At 33.9% G+C, this 21,543-nt stretch overlaps 1 protein-coding gene across 10 annotated transcripts in view; it reads right to left on the minus strand.

Annotated features, from left to right (window-relative positions):
* Positions 1 to 21,543, minus strand: part of Rgk2 (Rad, Gem/Kir family member 2) — a 114,158-nt gene that overhangs the window by 67,612 nt on the left and 25,003 nt on the right. For 4 of the 10 annotated variants that reach the window (XM_073991280.1, XM_073991276.1, XM_073991284.1 and 1 more), the window contains exon 2: positions 219 to 417. In XM_073991280.1, coding sequence (XP_073847381.1) covers positions 219 to 391 — 173 coding nt within the window. In that variant the 5' untranslated portion in view covers positions 392 to 417. Of the gene's footprint in view, positions 1 to 218; positions 418 to 689; positions 1,141 to 5,358; positions 5,405 to 21,543 lie in introns of all 10 variants that reach the window. The other 6 variants (XM_073991281.1, XM_073991274.1, XM_073991283.1 and 3 more) reach the window with 4 other exon arrangements.

Here is a 21,543-nt window from a genome sequence, read left to right on the forward strand (position 1 = left end):
TACATTTGTATGTATTTAGGTCAACTGATTCCAAATTTAAACATATCAATTTGTACATTGCCCCTACTATAATTACAAGTTTGTAAATTAAGCCAATTGTTAATAATAGGAGTCCAATGAACCATCGTTTGTACGAATAACGAATTCTTACTGACGTAGTCAGATTGATTTTTGAATACATGGGTGGGAATTCCCATTATTTTGCTAGTTGTGTTTACCTGGGATGTTTTGGATTTATGAATGGCAATGGCGATGATGAGGTCCGAGTAGCGACTTTAGCCATCGTTGTCTTTGGACTAAATCCAGCCGCAGTTTCATCCCAACTGTAGTGATGTTGCTCAAATTTTGCAGTAAAACGGGGACTGTGTGGTGGATGCCTTGGACTGGTCATTTCGACAGTCCATGTGTCCCGGGCAGCTGTAAGTAAATGAGAAATAAAATATTGTATTATTAAAATCTGCCTTTTGTCAACAAATTAAATAAAATTGCGAAAAGAAAAATCTTATAACTAATAGTGGATGAGACAACCTACAAAGCATTTTTTTTGTTTTTTACAATTCGTATCGCTTGGAGGACTAGTTGAAACATTTTAGCAGAGACACTTTGTATGTTATACCTATACATATAGTTTTAATGCTATACGTAGAATTGTGTATTTTATGTAATGATTTCTCATCATATTTTCTTACCTATTCCTGACCGATTTCACCTGCAGTGCAGAGGTTTTTCAAAGACTTCTCCAATTTGCCCTGTCTTGAGCCGTGACTTTGTTGTGGGCTCTATACTACGTACGATTAATTTGTTGTTAACTGTATCCGTTCAAGAAGTTTTCGTAGTCGACTGCCAGGCATTCTGGTGACATTCCCAAACCATCATAGGCTTTTATTCAACCCTGTTATTTATATTAATAGTGTAATTTCGTGCTCTGATGTTCCTAATTTTCCCGCGATTCATCGCAGATACGAATATTAATACTGCAATTTTGTTTCAATTTCACTATAGAAATTTTCCTTCAGCCTTCCCAGCCTTCTTATTGCAACATAAGTTGCTTTCCTATACAAATTTGTTCAAAAACTCAATCAGAAATGTCAAAATCAACGTATCCAAATATGTTCATAGTTTCTGCTCGGCCAAAATTGTCTGAAATAAAAAACAAATGAGCTAGAAACTAAGACTAAGAAAATATTGAATATTACATAAAATTTTTCATATTTCTCTAAAAACATATGGTAATATTCAAAAAAGTTTTTCAATCGTTGAAGTTGAGGTTCACCATTTAATAAGTCGCGACCTGTTAATATATTTTATAAAATATGAATATATTTATATTAATTGAAGTGTTTTAGCCACGATCTCATAATATGGACCATAACAAATAATTTTCGTGGAAGCTGCGTTGGTGGTAATATAAAAAAATGGGAAAAATGTGTTGAAGTAAACATGTTTTTTTGTGTTCTTTTTTGATTTCTGGCCAAACCACGCAAAATTCGAACCTGTGCTCAAAGAAACATGGTTCTAGTGTATGACTTTTGGATATATACACTGCATCCCCCTAAAATCGATGCTGACATTTTGAAGTTTTGATTTCAGTGTTTTTCGAATTTTTTTATAATTAGAGGGTACATCTAGATAATAATCCAAACTAGTTTATAGGATTGTAGAACTCGCGATTCCACGTTGTTCGATGTATATCTCATGAGTGTGCTCCGTACAGCTTCCTAGTAATAGGAGTCCAAAGGCGAAAATTTGGTGCGTAAATTTTCTGAAAAAACCTATTTTTGGCTTTAAAATTTACAACTGTCGTACAGGTACCTCTGAACCCCGCGTGATTTTAGTTTTTTTACGTGCCGGACCTAATGAGCTCTTCCGCGGTCGAGTCCATCTACTAAAACGCCGGATATAGATACCTTGAAAGTAGGAAAATCTGCAAAAATATATTTTGACAATTCCGCGCATTGAACCGCGATTTTCTTTGATTATTTTTGCATAAATGTAATCCTTTATACGCGATTATAATATTTGCCAAAAAGGTGTGTCACAAGTTACAAAGATTCGGGTGTAATATCCCTATTTATCCCAAAATAGAATGTGGTGGCACATCCGCAGTTCTTGACCAATCTGTCTAAAATAAATTATATTGACGTAGTTTTAATAGGCGGCCATTGAGGTTTTTTGAATAGTAAGATGCAACTGATGGCACACTTTGGCCGCTGAATGAAACATGGGAAATTCATGCATATTGATAGACATGGACTCCCTGTATCCGAAAAGCACATGCACCTCAACCGATTTAAACCAATTCGCGAATTATACGGTTTTTAACTTCTATGTATACTTTCACGATGACTAATTACTTTTCTCGTAGAAGTTTAAGCAAAATACTTCAGGATTTGTACGGAAATTTAGCGAAATAATAGAATAACTCCAAACATATTTTTTTTCAAATTTTTCGTATTTAACCAAAAAATATATTTCTGAAATAATTTCCAACAATAAGTTTTCGTTCTTTATTGTTGCTGTAATATGCAAGTTATAAACGAGATCTTTATAATTTTGGTCTCACATTTTTCTACGCGTTGTCTAGATTTTGTACGTATTTTTAAATTATTTTTTTAGAGATTTTTATAGACTCTGAGTTAGAAAAAATAAAATTTACTTCAAGATTTCTTCAATATTTTTTGATTTTCCGCGAAAATAAAAATAAATTTAGTAACTATTTTAGCATCTACGGATAGATATCAAATGCTGTTAACGATTCATATATACATGTTCTTATTACAACACAATAGGAATTTTTAAATATTTTTTCTTTATAAGAGAGTAAAACCCCCCATAACTTTTGAGTGCAGCATCCAATTTTGTGAACGCGAACAGATTTGAAACCGCGATTTTGTTCGTAACCCATGTACCAAAAAATTGCGGATGTGCTCGCCAAAAAATTTTTTAATTTTTTTCTATGGAATTGTAAAGGAAATTTGAAATTTACCATATAACATATAAAAAACATATACAGGGCAATCATGAATATTTCGCTCTGAATTTTCCGCACGGAAAATAATTTTAAAAAGTGAAATTCTTATAAAATCGATATTTGTTTAAAGTTGAAAACTACTAGATTCGTTTCATTATGGCGAATTCTAGTCCAATCGCCAAAAATATTCCCTTTTTGGGCATAAATATGAAAAAAAAAATTGCGAAATTGGGGAAAGGGAACAAATTCCGCACGGAATTTTTATTCATGATTGCACTGATAACCATATTTTATACCCTAAGGGTATTATGTCTTAGTGAATGAGTTTGCAACATGCAAACAAAAAAACAAAAAAACATTGTTCCACAACATCCCATACGGGACAAGGGAGACTTCTCTCATATCAATGAGTGCACCCCGATTCATATTAGCTCAATGATATGGGACCTACTGTTTATCGCCGAGTCCGAACGGCGTGTCTAAAGACACCACTTGTAGAGAAGTTTTACAAGGCTGAAATACTCAGGAAATGTCGCCAACATTACTGAGGGGTATTTTGCCACCGTTGAAAAATGTTTGATGTTGCCTGGCCGGGGAATCGAACCACCGACCTTCTGCGTGCAAGGCGGGCGTGCATGCCATTGCACCACGGTGGCACCCGACAACATGCAAAATGAAACGAAATATACCCACTGTTTCTATTTATGATCTGCATAGATTCGCACTTATCCGTCAGGCCCTGTATTTTTGAAAACAAATTACAGGTCACATTTATTGACCAATTCGCATAAAAATTGGAGATTTTTTTTGCCCTAGGCGATCCCTATTTATTTTGGTAAGAATCGATCCAGATTTAGATATTGCTCCCATATATACAGTATAGTGTCGATAATCCGTACACCACAGGTTTCGGCGGAATCCGAATTGTCAAATTGTCAAGATTAACGAATAGTAAAGAAAATAAATTATTTTCTATGATTAAATCACTCGTGGTAGTTAAATAATACTACTTTTTTAAATTGTAATTGCTTATACCGAACACTTCAATGAAATATAGAAGTAAAAAGTGCTGTACGTGTAAAAATAGTAAGATTTTTCTACTCGACAATCCGGACATTTTTATTGGAATTGTTCCTTTCCTTACTTTTTACCTATTTACTATGCAACAAGACTCAATTTTCTCAATTTACAGAAAAAGCCAATCAGATTGTGAAAGTAGAGCTAGAAATATGACGTTTTTAAAGTTTACATCAGGATGTAAGCAAAATACTGGACAGTTGTGAAATTTCATCTTTTTGGAAATTAAGATCCTTGAAATCCTTTGCCAACTTTAATGACAATATTACGGCAAAAATATTTCTTATATTATATTTTTCTTATATATATTTATTTATATCTTATACAACAAGACTAATGTGACTAATGTGAAACAATTTTTTCAGCAACTTCTCCATTAAACAACTGTCAAAATTCGAAGCATTTGTAATAATTAGTACAAATTATCGAGTACACGGACAGGTGTAAGTTAATTATTTGTGTATACAAAATGGTTATGACTTTTCGACATGTTATCAAAATTGTTTTCCTGTAGCAGGAATGAATGAAGTATATTTTTTCAGCATTCCAAATGCTTTTCTAGCTGAAATATGTGAGGGGTTTTGCCATGTTTAAGACAGTTCCAAGGTTTTTGATTTATTTACCACTACCACTCTATTGTGTGGTTTTTCTAAGTGATGTCATTTTGCACTAATCATTGGGTGTTCTTCATTTTGCTTATTATTCATCATGGATGGGTATAACAATAATCCATTACATTTCGCCGAGAAGTGAACATTTCCCAATTCTGCATTAAGCGGTTGTATGCGTACAATATGGATCAATATTATAAAATTATGCATTTTTAGTGCATTCAACTAAAACCATGTCGTCAATATTAAAGCGGCAGTTAAAGCATTTTTCCAAAGAAACTTTTTGACTACAAAGAACCAAAATTGTCAATTCATGTCTGTATATACTAAACACTATAAAATATATTCAAATCTAATATGTGGATATTCAAAACGTATACTTCTAATTATAGTTATATTCCAGAACCTGGAATCGTAAATGGTACTCTAGTACTTTTTTCAATTTTTTACTAAAAACGTACCCTTATTCCAAAAACTAGAATATATTGCGCTTTTATCTAAACAAAAATTGCGATGATTAACTCTAGCTCCTTTGTTTTTCTGCTAGACAATTTTGGCCGAGTAGAAACTATCACCATATTTGGACGCGTACATTTTGACATTTCTGATAGAGTTTTTGAAATATTTCATTACCTACATTTGTATAGGAAAGCAACTTATGTTGTAATAGGAATACTGGGTTATTTGACATTTTCTCACCTTGTGAAAACTGATTTAAGTCTTATTAGTCCAATAACATAATATTCTGCAAAAAACGACGTTAAAGGACAAAAAACTTAATTTAGAACGCATTTTGATGATTTTTCCAAATTTAATTGACGATTTTCGTCAAAAAAAAAACACTTGCATATTTTTTGCATATTTTTCTTATTTTTTGCATATTGTTCTTATTTTTTGCATATATTGTGCATATTTTGCATATTTTTTGCATGTTTTTGATATGACCCCAAATATCGAAAAATTGACCCTCAGGCTAGATCCAAAATTTGAGTCCAATCGGATAAGAAATAAAAAACATGCAAAAATCCGATGTCTAGTAATACTCGTAAGTAATCAAATAATAATATACACGAATAATTGTTTGCTTCCAAAAGTAATTGCTATATTGAACGTACAAGTCAAATGAAGGCGATCGACACATCAGATGCAATAAAAGTAAACAAATAAAAATTGCGTAAGGTGCGGTCGAACATTTAGTACCATCCATAACAAATTATATTGAAAACAGATTTTAGCTATATCGGTTGGATAATGTGGCTAAAACTTTTTATATACCGAAAATCGGGCGGTTTCGTTCTATAGGGGCTATATCAAAACGTGGATCTATACCGAAAATTCATTGCAGAAATATTTTATAGTTTCAACGGAGGGTAAATACAAAATATTAGCCATTTCGGTTGAATAATGGGGTAAAACCTTCAAATACCGGAAATCAGGGGGTACCGTTCTATGGGGGTATATCGAAAACGTGGACCTGTACCGACTATTCTCTGCGGGAAGACTTCATACCGAATTTTAGATATTTCGGTTGTATAGTGTGGCCAAGACCTTAAAAATTTTCAAAATCAGGAGGCATCGTTCTACGGGGGCTATATGAAAACGCTGACCTGCACCGACAAATTTCTGGAAAAGGTTTTCTGCTTAAGCGAATACTTAATACTAAATATCACATATTTCGGTTGGATAATGCAGTTAAAACCTTAAATATTCCCAAAATTGGAGAGTATCGTTCTATGAGAGCTATATAAAAAAATTGACTTGCTCTAACGATTATCTGGAGAAAAGTTTTGTAGCCCAACCGTAGACTAAATACCAAATTTCAGCCATTTGGGATGATAAGGCTAAAGCCAAAAATCGTGAGGTGCCGTTTCATGGAGGCTATATCAAAACACGGATCTATCCTCACAATTATTGGTGGAGAAGTTTTTAAACACTAGGAACCAATCAAAATCTTCAGCTCGAACAATTGACTACTGAACTAATGATCAGATCATTGATAACACTGCTCAACAAAATTGAAAAAGTTGAATGTTTCAGACGAAGTTGCAGTTGTTTCTAGATGAAATCGGCGAGTTATTTTCAAATCCGATCCCGGGTTTTCTCCATCAGCTCTTGTTTTTGAGATATAGCTCAAAATCGGTTTTTACGAGTTTTACCCAGACTTTCGTTATTTTCGGATACAAACAAATATTTTTTGTGGGTTTTTCGACATATATATATTAAGGAGATGTTGTACGCTCGATACAAATCGTTTTTGAAATAATTATGGTGAGTATATATCAAAAAATATAGAAAATATACGACGGACCTTGTAAAAATTGCATATTTTGAGTACTTTAAGCTGTAATTACGTCATCAGGGGAAGTCATAGGATCTTCATATGGTACTCCGGATATGCTTAGGGTGTTTACTATATAATCCAGTATTCAAATGTATAATATAAAGTTGATAGCGCCCATGATTCCGCCATAACCTGAAAACCATCATGAAGAATGCCATTGAAAAGTAAATGGCTTATGTGGTAATGATATCACTGGTAAATGATTTCCCTTTAGCAGTCTTCATGGCGATTTTTAGGTTATGGCCGAATGATGGGCGCTATGAACTTTATATTATATATTTGAATACTGGACTATATAGTAGACACTCTAAGCATATCCGCATTGCCATATGAAGATCCTATGACTTCCCCCGATGTCGTAATTACAGCTTAAAGTACTCAAAATATGTAATTTTTTCAAGGTCCGTCGTATATTTTCTATATTTTTTGATATATAATCGCCATAACTAGTTCAAAAACGATTTGTATCGAGCGTACAACATCTCCTTAATATATTAATGTCGAAAACCCCACAAAAAATATTTGTTTGTATCCGAAAATAACGAAAGTCTGTGTTAAACTCGTAAAAACAGATTTTGAGCTATATCTCAAAAACAAGAGCTGATGGAGAAAAACCGGGACCGGATTTGAAAATAACTCGCCGATTTCATCTAGAAACAACCGCAACTTCGGTTGAAACATAAGTCGTGTTGATCAGTGTAATTACTACTTCTTCCTACCTTTTTTTATTAAAATGTATTTTTGTTATTCTATGTTATCACATTTTCACAGAGTTTTAGCTATGTATGCTTTTCATCTGGGAAACAATATTTTTATATATATAAGTATTTATAGACAAGTCAGAGACGTAAGTTCTTACAGAGGTAAATATATGTTGGAATTCTCTGATAACCGATGAAAGATAAATGTTTTATAAATTATAAAAGAAAATCAATTATATAATTGATTTATTAGATGGTTGCTTGAATAATTATATATATATTATAATGTTTGTGCAAATCCTTGGTTGAGAAATGCCATGGTGAATTGTACATAATTTTTACATTTTTATTTTGCCATATTTGTAGCTTTATTATATGGGGTTTAGAACAGATTCCCCATACAGGACATCCATAAAGTATGATTGCTTGAAATACAACTTTTCCTTATAAAGTTTTATTTTCTACACCTAACATGGATCCTCTTTTTATCAAAGGGTATAATATATTCCTAGCAATATTAAGTTTTTTAATAATATAATTAACATGGAATTTAAACAGAAGTTTTTGTCAAGGATTATACCTAAGTATTTAAGTTCATAACACCATGGTATCGATGGTATTTCTTTGTGAGCAGCTTGAGTTTTGTTCTTATTAACTTTGATCCTCCACTTATGAAAATATGATACAATTATATTTAACTCACTTTTAATGCTTTCCACTATAGTGTCGCCAATTTCGTGTGAATAAAATATACATGTATCATCTACATAAGATGAACATATGCTGTGGTTTAGATTTGGTATGTCCGAACGGCAAATTGAATAAAGAATAGGCCCTAAAACTGATCCCTGTGGCACTCCAGCTGGGATATCATATCAATCAACTCAGAATAACTGTTATTTAAACATAAGCAAAATCTTCTAAAAATGATTCAATGATCTTTACTATATATAAAGTGCACTTAAATTGAATCATTTTATACAATAAACCTTGACGCCCGACTGAATCAAAGGCCTTCTCGATGTCTAGTGTGACCAATATAGTGGATTTGTTTTCTTTAAATTTATTTGAGATATGATTTGTAATGCGCTTGATCTGTTATGTTGTACTATGGCCGCTTTTGATGCCAAATTTATTAATTGAAATAATATTTTTGTCTTCTGTAAATATATTAATTTTATGCTTTATCACATGTTCTAAGATTTTACTCAGAGAACTTAAAAGACTTATTGTAAGGAAGCTACTGGCCAAATTAGTTGGTTTTTGGGCTTTAGGTATGGGTATTGCTTTACTCGTCTTCCAGATTTTAGGAAAATATTGAAGTTTTAAGCAACAATTAAAAATAAATGTTAGAAAGGCAAATCCTGACTTTAAGAGGATATTTTTGATACCATCTAAATTGTTAATTACACTGTGACACAAAATAGAACTCCAAGTCTGGGGGTGGAAAATTTCATTTGGAGATGAAAGCCCTTGATGAGTACACTAAGAACCCAAAAGGAAATTTTCGCAATAGGTCAAGTTTCTGAGATATCGCGCGATGAAGTTTTTGATTTTTTTCCTATAATACTTGGGAAAATAGCTCCATATCTCTGTTTGTCGTTGTTGTAGCTTCGTTATGAGGTGACATGTCTTCAGTCAAATCGATTGGCGAATCTTTTTGTAGAACTTTTCATTCGTCTAACTCAATGCCTTTCACGTCCTTTTCGTCCATTATTTCTTGAACCGTAGTTAAAGTACCACAAGATGAGATTTTTCAGCATCCAAATATTGTACAAAAATGTTGCTCAGAAGATTTTAGGTAAGGTTCTCTTTGACGACTAATCGATTTTGTCCCGTTTTCCTTGTCATTGTTGTCATTTATTCGGACTTGGTTCAGAATTAAACTATGTTTTGTTATTCTGTATATTCGTTATTGCTTATGTATAGGTATGTAGACATAACTCTTGGTTATTGCTTATGTAGACATCTGGGGTGCTTCTGAAATAGCACACAAATAGCTCTTGTAATGATGAACACGTTAATAACAAATTTTCTTGGAGGATAGATCCGGTTATCTCAGTTTTTGAACCGGATATTCCGACATTAAAACCGATTTTTGAACCGGTTTTAAGTAACCGATTAAACCTATATGTATGCCATTAAAAAGCTTATAGAGTTGACAATCAAACTGTGGCAAAACTGTCCTTTCAGGTTCGTCATATTATCTTTATTCACATTCATCGCCAAAAAGAATTTTTCACCCCCGGCCTTTGATCTCCATATTTGCACGTACTGATATTTATACCCTACACCACTATGTGGAAAGGGTATTATAAGTTTGTTTTGGTAAAAATTCATGTAACACCGCGAAATATTCGTCGGAGACCCCCAATGTGGGATACCAATCTTCATATCTCGACGAGATAAAGCGATTTTGAGATGTGTGTCCGTCCGTTCCTCCGTCCGTCCGTCTGTCCATTATAAATTGTAATCAAACTCCAGGCCGCAATTATGGACCGATCGTCACGAAATTTTGCATGGAGGTCGGGTTCAGGCCATAATATATCCCTATTTTTGTTGGAGAAATGGACCAAAAACATAATTTTTATCCAATTTTGTAGCGGCTCTGTAAATATGGTAAGAGTATATGTGATAGAAGTAGCTTGCAATTTGAAATGCCGATCAGATAATATTTAGAGGGCTAAATGGACCAGAACTTTTGTGTGAAAATTGTAAAAAATTTTAATATACAGCTTATATCTTTGTTCCTGAAAGACAAATTATTCCCTCGTGAGTTATATTTCGAAGAAGATCTCTTGACCTTTGCACTGATGTCAATTACGTTGATGTACGTGATCAGATAACAGACCCACAGCCTAATATATCCAGTTTTTTACTGACCTTTCCCTTATGCAAATTGCAATAATGTGTCTCCTAGATAACGGGCCTACTGCCTAATATATAATGGGTTTTGTGTAGAGAACCACAATTTCCTCCCATACTACAAATTGTCTCTTTCATGACAAAGAAATTTTCAGTTCAGCAGTACCTCGATTCACTATCACATTTTATCGACACTCAAGTTGTTTAAAAATTTTTAACCCTATTTTTATCGACTTTGGTATTCCGAAACATTTTTAACAACTTTACTCATTGTTATTTAAAATTTTGTCGTTAAATAAACAGCAATAAATTTTGTGTTGTTAAATTGTCGACTATGTGTTGTTATTGAAAATGGCATTTGAACAACTTATGTAGGGTTTATCTCTTGGAATCAATTTTGAAGAGAACCTGCTATAGACATTAGATTACTTCGCGACTATGACAGTCTCTTTTAACGACATAATAACAATGAAATCTAAAAGTCAAAAATGTTTGACGTTAAAAGTTACTGAATCGCCCTACAGTTGTCAATTTGGATTTTTTATACAAATATTGCAACATGGTGTCGCCTCACCACCTAAAAAAATTGGTGGGTTTGGTTTTTTACCGTATTAGTCTTCTACAAAAATATGAAAAAATAATTTGGGTAATCCTTTACTAGAGTACTTAAACTTAGTAATAAATTTTATCAATTCAAATATACGCTTGCACTTTTGTAACGGAAATAAAATTTCACTGCGTGGCATACGTATTTTGACAAAATTGTTCTACTGATTTTTAGACCTCGACAATTAAAAATTTCTTATTTATATTTTTGATTATTATTAGTTACTGTAAAAATAATATATTTCACACACATCTATACCATTATGAACCCATTTGCGGATCGATATTTCAAGGATATAGGGATATTCAAGAGATTTATCATTAAACAATATTTTCGATGGTTTTCTCCCATTATCTCGGAATATTTTGCGGATTTTGACTTCTTATGAGAGTAAGAACATTTTTTTTAAATGTGATATTTGACGGAATTATATTTAAGTTTGAACCCGAAATACGCTTCAAACGATCTTCACAAAATCAAGCCTTACCATAGCAACAGTGTTCTGCAAATGAATACATAACACTTCGATCAGTTTACCACCATGTTGTTATAAAAGATCGTTCAAAGTGCCAAAATATTCATTATAGTGCCCAGCATTAACGATAAAAATTAAATATATTTTAAACGGTGGATCAGACTATTCTAATGCCGCCTGGCAGCATTTGGACATGGAAATACCATCACAAGGACATTTATTTCACAAAGATACCCAGCTTTTTGGTGGTTTTTTCACTCAAACTTACCAAAAACTGTATTTTAAGATGAATTATGTTCAAATATATTTTTATCAGTCCACAATATGCTTCGCCACAATGATTGTGGGAGGTAAATGATTTTTATTGAAAATCTAATTGACAATTTTTGTAGCTATGCCTTGTCAACCGAATAGAATAGCAAAATATGACTTCAAGTGAATTTATTTTCTAATGTCTAGAGGTTCTAGTCTTAATAGAAAACTTGTTTTGACATCTAAATTGGTCAAAAGATGAGGATTTGTGTGCATAAGTAAGATTAGATTTGCAATTCTGCTCTATTTAGCGGAGAGCAACGTCTGTAATTTCACATTTTCTGTCTAGATCGTGCATATCAGAGTTTCCAGTATTTTGATATTTATTCGTTACAAAATAAATAGACAACTGCAGCAATATCTAATCATTAGTTACAGTTATCACCAAAACTGTAATTTTAAATTTCGTTACAACTTTTGATAACAACATTCTCTATTTTAAAATCTAGTACTGTCAAGCACATTTTAACTTAAAAGTTAATAATTTAGCTAAAGCAATTAATGTTGGTACCAAAAGTTATGATTAAGTACCAAAAGTAACATAATTTTGACGTGTCAAAATACTTATGCCGTTTTGCTTTTGTCTCCCTATTTAATCATTCACCTACCTAAACAGAAATTAAGGTGGAATTTCTTTGATCCATTTATTTTTATTTAGCTGAGAGGTGAAAGAAAACCCCTAAGCTGTTATTATCCTGTTTTATGCATTCTGACAATTATTACATGCCTTTTAAGGCAAATGTAGATTTTGTCAAATGCCGGGCACTGTATTTTATACCTCAGGATTTAGGGTGGTGCTGCTCATACAACTACACACATATTTATACCCTACACCACTATGTGGTAAGGGGTATTATGTGTTAGTGCATTTGTATGTAACATACAAAAGGAAGCGAGATAGACCCATAGTTCCTTCTAGGGATATACATAGAATCACTTTCTGAGTCGATTTATGCATGTCCGTCCGTCCGTCCGTCCGTTCGCAACATACAGGTCGCATTTGTTGACCGATTTCGCTGAAAATTGGGGAATAACATTTTTTTAGCCGTCGGAAGATCAAGTTCGAAGATGGGATATATCGGTCCACGTTTTGGTATAGCCCCCATATAACGGTACCCCGCGATTTACGGTATTTTGACGTTTTTAGCTAAATTTTCAGACCAGTTTAGCAATAATTTGACATTTAGGGTTCTTAAGTGCCAATAAACTTATATAAGGAATCTTGTGGACATAGGTCCACGTTTTGGTATAGCCCCCATATAACGGTACCCCCGATTTACGGTATTTTGAAGTTTTTAGCTACATTTTCAGACCGATTTAGCTATAATTTGACATTTAGGGTTCTTAAGTGTCAATAAACTTATATAACAAATGTTGTGGACATAGGTCCACGTTTTGGTATAGCCCCCATATAACGGTACCCCCCGATTTACGGTATTTTGACAGTTTTAGCTACATTTTCAGACCAATGTAGCTATAATTTGACATTTAGGGTTCTTAAATGTCGATAAACTTATATAACAAAAGTTGTGGACATAGGTCCACGTCTCGGTATAGCCCCCATATAACGGTACCCCCCGATTTACGGTATTTTGACAGTTTTAGCTACATTTTCAGACTGATTTAGCTATATTTTGACACTTAGGGTTCTTAAGTGTCAATAAACTTATATAACAAAATTTGTGGACATAGGTCCACGTTTTGGTATAGCCCCCATATAACGGTACCCCCGATTTGCGGTGTTTTGACGTTTGTAGCTACATTTTCAGACCGATGTAGCTATAATTTGACATTTAAAGTTCTTAAATGTCAATAAACTTATATGACAAAACTTGTGGACATAGGTCCACGTTTTGGTATAGCCCCCATATAACGGTTCATTTAAGTTCATATTTTCGTATAGCCCAGATACCTCCGAACTAGCTGTTAATGACTTTTGAAGTTCCCACGTTATGTACCGATTTTCGATATTTTGAAGATTCTAGCTAAATTTTTTAACCGAATTAGGAGTTATTTGACATTAAAGGCTCCCATCAAAAACTGTCAACATAGGCCCATGTTTTATTATAACCCCTATATAACAGTGCCTCCCAATTTCTAGCCCACCAAAAATTGTCAACATACATAGTTAAATATAGGCACCATAAAAAAGGGCCTCCTGAATGAAGTATAAATGTACATAAACATTATCTGACATTTTAACGTACCCACTTAAAGTTGGGGACAGGAATGAAAAGTAATTATTCCATTTTAGTTCAGAATATTTTATGGTGGAGGGTATGAAAAGTTCGGCCCGGCCGAACTTAATGCTTTTTTACTTGTTTGTTATTGTGTTGGTTTTGAAACACAAACATTTTGATAGTTTCCCAACATACCATTCAACCTGATTTCATAAAATTTACGAAAAACAATTCGTATAAATACATTCTACAATTACACGGATAAGCTAATAATTAGCATACACATTCATTATTTTCAAGAGAATCAAGTTTCATTTATTCTCCAGTGGCTACACAAGAATTTATAATTCAAATATGATGTTTTGTTCGAGTAATGTTGGTTTGTTGGGTTGTCTTGTGTAATGGAAAAAATGTGTGTATTGAAAATTTTCATTTCTAAAACAAAAGCTCTCTTTTTCAATTGTGTGAGTGAGCAAATTGACAAACACCGACAGCAGAAGTGCGTCCTTTGAGCAGCCCTAATTTAGGGTAAAGGGGATACAAACAAAATACGACCAAAGATGTGTCTCATCGAAATATTGGCTTAAGACCCCATGTATGTTTCGACGAAATTCATTACGGACAATTTGGAGTCTATTTAGCCCTGTCCGTTCATCTGTCTCTAGCTGGCTGTAGCGCACGATAACTCTCGAACGGATCTACCGATTAGGACCAAATTTTATACTTCGTAATATTTTGCCCAAACTTTGTTTAAGTTCGAATGCAGGCTATGTCGGTCCACACCTCCCCCCCAAAAAAGTTCAAAATTGTTTTAGAAAAATTGTATGAACGATAACTGGCGAAGTGAGCAATCGATTTGCTCCAAACTTTCCATATAATATTATTTCTTTCAGATATAGATCGAATAAGACTATATCGGTCCACACCTTAGGGTACCTCTCACACAAAATTCGGAAAAGATAAATTTAAGAGTCCTCTCGAATCGTTTTGAATTTTTTCAACAGATTGTACTTGCGCCGCAAGATAACTCTCAAAGGGAATTTCCGATTGGTCGAAACTTTACACATCGTATTATTTCATCCAGCCTTGTATCAGGTTGGAATATGGACTATATCGGTCCGTCCTTCGAGTACCTCCCACAAAAAATTTGGGAAAAGTGCAGTTTGAGGACCCGTACGGATCTATTTCATTATTATTATTATTATTTTTTTAAGAAGGTTCTTTTCACGGTCCCTATTCTGGTCCCTTTTCCGGGGTAAGTCATATTTCCTGAGATAATAGTCCAGAAGTTCCAAATCTGAAAAAATAATTCTCAAACTTCTCCAAAACTCGGATGTTAGCTTACTAAAATTGATTTGGTATAGCCCCATATTACGATGCCTACAAATTCCACGTATTTTGAAGCAAACTCGTGTTACAAAATAAATATATTTTATACGTCAGATCACCGTTAGCGCAGCTGACTTATACTACAATGAACTATTTTCGAAGCATGCATGGTATATACATATATTTATTTATTTTAGGTGCATTCCAAAAAGGAACCTGATATTCAAGGACAATTTGAAGATGTAGCAGTAGGGGCTAATCGATGTGAATTTTCCAATTTTCGAATATTTTTTTAGAAATGTATAATTTATATATTTTTCAACAAACATCCCAGTAAAGACAAGGGAGGCTTCTCTTATATCAATGAATTCATATTAAGTTATTGATATGTGACCTAGTTTTTATCGCCGAGTCCGAACGGCGTGTCCTAAGTTGCCACTTGTGGAGACGTGTTTCATGGCTGAAATACTCAGGAAATATCGCCAACATTACTAAGGGGTAGTTTGCCACCGTTGACAATTTGATGGGAATCGAACCCGGACATTCAGCGTGCAAGCCGGTTGCACATAGCTAATTCCTACAGGTTGTGGTGTAGGGTATCACATGGTCGGCCCCGTCCGACTATAGCCTTTGCTTACTTGTTTTCCTTAAAAACGGTTTAAGAAAACGGGTTTTTTGTTCTAGAACTGCAACTAGCAAATTTTCATAAGCGAATTAATTTAATTTGATTGTCAACTCTATAAGCTTTTTAATAGTATACATATAAGTTTGATCGGTTACTTAAAACCGGTTCAAAAATCGGTTTTAATGTCGGAATATCCGGTTCAAAAACTGAGATAACCGGATCTATTCTCCAAGAAAATTTGTTATTACCCAGCAAAAATTTGCCTCCAAAGAGGCAGTTAAATGATATGTACAAGTGATCTGGAAGTGCATCAAATTATGCATTTTCACTCATGATTTTTACAAGAGCGTGACTACGGAAAGAGGCACTCCATTGCACTGCATTTTAACTGACCCTCTGGCATTGCATTTTAACTAACCCTTTGGGGTAGAATAGGAGGCAGTCCAAAGCATGTGTTTTGATACAGGCATTCTGCGGAAATTGTGCAAGCCATTACAAAATACATATGCCAGAACAAATAAAATGCATTATTTGTGTAAAACAAAAATATTAAGAACTTTATTACATTAACACAAATTATGAAAACTTTCCATTGAATTCAATCGCAAACATGCGTGTTTCCTCCGCTCTCCATTTAATCCAAGGTGAACTGTTTTTGCTTCATCTGCTAAATGGGTTGTCTTCCCATCACCAGTTAAGATTTCGACATGTACTCTAACAGCACTCCATTCGGAAATTTTCTCCTCGTGAGTTACCGGAAAATGTTCACAAATTAAATATTATTTAGTTTTTATTAACAAATGTTTGGAAATGTTAACACGCTTATCTCTTTTTGGAAAATTTATTCCCCTGCCTGTAGAAATGTACAAACTGATTTATGTACATGTAGGGATCTCTAACAACTGCTAATAAAATGTAGCGTACGGAGTGCCTTTTTCACGACTCCGTTTGGACTGCATCCGGATGCTGTTAAATTGTGGGGAGTTGGAGTGCCTTTTTCACGAATCCGCTGAACTGCATCCGGATGTGGTTAAAATTTGACAAGTGGATGTGATTCTTTGGATTGCATCCAAATGAGGTTAAAATGTGAGGACTGGAGTGCCTTTTTCACGACTCCGGTTGAACTGCATCAAAACATGCCGTGACAGAACTAGTCCACATTGCACTACTTCCAATTTATTTTGCTGGGTAACGTGTTCATCATTACAAGAGCTATTTGTGTGCTATTTCAGAAGCACCCCAGATGTCTACATAAGCAATAACCAAGAGTTATGTCTACATACCTATACATAACCAATAACGAATATACAGAATAACAAAACATAGTTTAATTCTGAACCAAGTCCGAATAAATGACAAAAATGACAAGGAAAACGAGACAAAATCGATTAGTCGTCAAAGAGAACCTTACCTAAAATCTTCTGAGCAACATTTTTGTACAATATTTGGATGCTGAAAAATCTCATCTTGTGGCACTTTAACTACGGTTCAAGAAATAAAGGACGAAAAGGACATGAAAGGCATTGAGTTAGAAGAATGAAATGTTCTACAAAAAGATTCGCCAATCGATTTGACTGAAGACATGTCACCTCATAACGAAGCTACAACAACGATAAACAGAGATATGGAGCTATTTTCCCTAGTATTATAGAAAAAAATCAAAAACTTCATCGCGCGATATCTCAGAAACTTGACCTATTGCGAAAATTTCCTTTTGGGTTCTTAGTATACTCATCAAGGGCTTTTATCTCCAAATGAAATTTTCCACCATCCGAAAATGCTGCTGCACAGTGTTATTGCTATAATTTCATCCTTACTTATGTATTCATCAGAACCGGTGTAAATTTTCAAAGAGGTAAAACTAGTGTATATGGTAAATTTCAAATTTCCTTTGCAATACCATTAAAAAATTAATTTTTTTTGCGAGCACATGCGCGTTTTTTGGTACTTAAGTTAAGAAAAAAATTGTGGTTCCAAATATGTTCGCGTTCACAAAATTGGATGTTGAACCCAAAAGTTATAGGGGGTTTTGTTCCCTTATAAAGAAAAAATATTTAAAAATTCCCTTTGGATTTTAATAAGAAAATATATGTATAAATCGTTAACAGAATGTTATATCTATCCGCTGATGTTAAAATATTTCTAAATTTGTTTTTATTTTCGCGGAAAACAGAAAAATATTGAAGGAATCTTAGAGTCAATTTTATTTATTCTAACTCAGAGTCCACGAAAATCTCTAAAAAAATAAACTAAATATACGTACAGAACAACGCGTAGACAAATGTGAGACCAAAATTTTATAGATTAGGTTTATAACTTGCATGTTGCAGCAACAACAAAAGACAAAAACTTATTGTTGGAATATTATTTCAAAAATATATTTTTTGGTTTAATAAGAAAAATTGGAGAAACATTTTTAGGAGTTATTCTACTGTTTCGTTAGATTTCCATGAAAAGCCTGAAGTATTTTGCTAAAACTTCTTTAAGGAAAATAGTTTATCATCGTGAAAGTATATTTGCTTAGTGTGATAAGCAATAGAGTTAAGAAGCACAGAGTAATATTGAAACCACAACCAAAGAAAAAACATAGAAGTTAAAAACCGTATAATTCGCGAGGTGCATGTGCTTTTCGGATACAGGGAGCCCATGTCTATCAATATTCATGGATTTTCCCATGTTTTATTCAGCGGCCAAAGTGTGCCATCAGTTGCATCTTACTATTCAAAAAACCTTAAAGTGGGCAATAATTACGCGATGTGCATATGATTATAAGGTGCATCCGATTTCAATGGCCGCCTATTAAAAATACGTCAATATAAATTATTTTAGACAGATTCGTCAAGAACTGCGGATGTGCCACCACATTCTATTTTGGGATAAATATGTATATTACTCCCGAATCTTTGTAATTTGTGACACACCTTTTTGTCAAATATTATAGTCGCGTATAAAGGATTACATTTTTGTAAAAATAATCAAAGAAAATCGCGGTTCATTCCCCGCATTATTGTCAATATATATTTTTTGCAGATTTTCCTACATTCAAGGTATCTATATCCGGCGTTTAAGGGGATGGATTCAAACGCGGAAGGGCTTATTAGATCCGGCACGTGAAAAAACTAAAATCACGCGGAGTTCAGGGGTACCTGTACGACAGTTGTAAATTTTAAAGCCAAAAAATAGGTTTTTTCAGAAAATTTACGCACCAAATTTTCGCCTTTGGACTTCTATTACTAGGAATCTGTACGGAGCACACTCATGATATATACATCGAACGACGTGGAATCGCGAGTTCTACAATCCTATAACTAGTATGGATTATCATATAGTTGCACCATCTAATTATAAGAAAAATTCGAAAAACACTGAAATCAAAACTTCAAAATGTCAGCATCGATTTTAGGGGGATGCAGTGTATATATCGAAAAGTCATACACTAGAACCATGTTGCCCAAGGGGTATTATTTAGTTCTTTCTTTGAGCACAGGGTTGAATTTTGCGTGGTTTGGCCAGAAATCAAAAAAGAACACAAAAAAACTTGTTTACTTCAACCCATTTTTCCCATTTTTATACCCTCGCATTTACGCCAACGAATGTATATACACTTTCATACGGGCAAAATGTGCCTCATCGAAATAATGGTTTTAGACCCCAAGTATATTAGCAACTTGAATTAACTGCCCCCAATACGACGGTACAAGTTTCATTAGGGGCAAGTCCATACTTCCTGCGAAAATAGCATGAAAGTTGCAAAAAAATCCCTATGACACCGTGTGAGGTGGTTGGAGCGCAAGATAACTCTAGAACGGATCCGTCGATTCAGTCCAACATTTAGCCTTAGTAATATTTTGTCCAAACATAGTTTAAGTTCGAAGATAAGCCATATCGGTCCACTTCTTCAGGTACCTCCCCCACAAAAGTTCAAAAATGTTCGGAAATTTTTTTCGTACGATAACTCTTGAAGGGAGTGGCCGAATTGTTCCATACTTTACACATCCTAATATATCTTTCTGATATAGATCAGGTTCAAATATGGACTATATTTGTCTACTCCATCCGGTACCTCCGGATAAGTTCGGATAAGTTCACTTTAAGACCTGATATCGAATCACTTTTATTTTTGTTGAAGCAACTTGCACTCGCTGCCTCAATTACGATGGTAAAAGTTTTCTGCGCCAAGTCCATACTTCTTGAGAAAACAGCCCGAAGGGTGCATAGGCACCATATGTAGTGGCTGGAGATCCACTTCCATAATGGTCAATGTCGATCCATTCCTTTTAGTATCACCTCCGCAAAACTTTTGATCTATAATCCTAATCAACATTTTTGTCGGTTCAAACGCGAAACATGTTTTGGGGAAACATTTTTTTCAATATACATAGGCTGAGGGTATATCTCTGTCGGCAAAGCCGACTGATACTTTTTTACTTGTTTTATATTACCACCAACGCAGATTCCACGAAAATTATTTGTTATGGTCCATATTATGAGATCGTGGCTAAAACACTTCAATTAATATAAATATATTCATATTTTATAAAATATATTAACAGTTCGCGACTTATTAAATGGTGAACCTCAACTTCAACGATTGCAAAACTTTTTTGAATATTACCATATACTCTTGTATTAGCAGGTTCCACAAGGTTGTTTGCAATGTTGTGGTTTTTATGAAAATTTTGTGCAAATTGATCAGCCTTTTCTGCGTCTTTAGATGCGGAATAAAAGACTTTTTCTTTCTTAAACGCTTGGAAATATTCCAGAAAGGTTTAGAGTTGTTATCGAGGTCACTCCATGATTTTTTTTAAGTCTTTAACAGGCAATGGATATGTACAGAATATTTATTCATCCTGTTGAAGAAATTGTCTGTGTAATGATTCCACTACCATTGGATTTGGGAATATAGTGGCTAATCAATGTGCAATTTTTTGGTCATTTGCATTCCTTTCTCGATTATTCCCTATTTTTCCACTGGGTAGGAAATGTATTACCTTTGTAATCGAGAAAGGAATGCAAATGACCAAAAAATTGCACATTGATTACCCACTATATTCCCAAATCCAATTGTACAAAATACTTTTGTACATACTTTTTACTTTTTGTGTCGAGGCGCTGGAAATTCTGATAGTAAAGAATAAATTTTCCACTCGAGTTTCCAGCAACCTAAATCAATAAATATTTTGTTACCATTATGAGTTCTTATCATAAGTGGTAAATTATGATTCCATATTTTCACATCAAATAGAAGATAGCGTTTAAGATCCCACATGCTAGCGCTGTTGTTGTGTGTGCATTACAAGCGGTCGCACTTAGGTTTTATGACTCTTTTTATGACACACACGATATTGGAAAATTCTTCAATGATCAACGGGTTGTTCGGTTTGGTCAATGTGGAGTTTAGAGATAAGAATTAGTGATAGTCTAGGTTAAGAAATAATTTGTAGATTAG

Source organism: Musca autumnalis, unplaced genomic scaffold, assembly GCF_047663935.1.
Source record: "Musca autumnalis isolate F117 unplaced genomic scaffold, ASM4766393v1 scaffold_5, whole genome shotgun sequence".
Lineage (NCBI taxonomy): Eukaryota > Metazoa > Arthropoda > Insecta > Diptera > Muscidae > Musca > Musca autumnalis.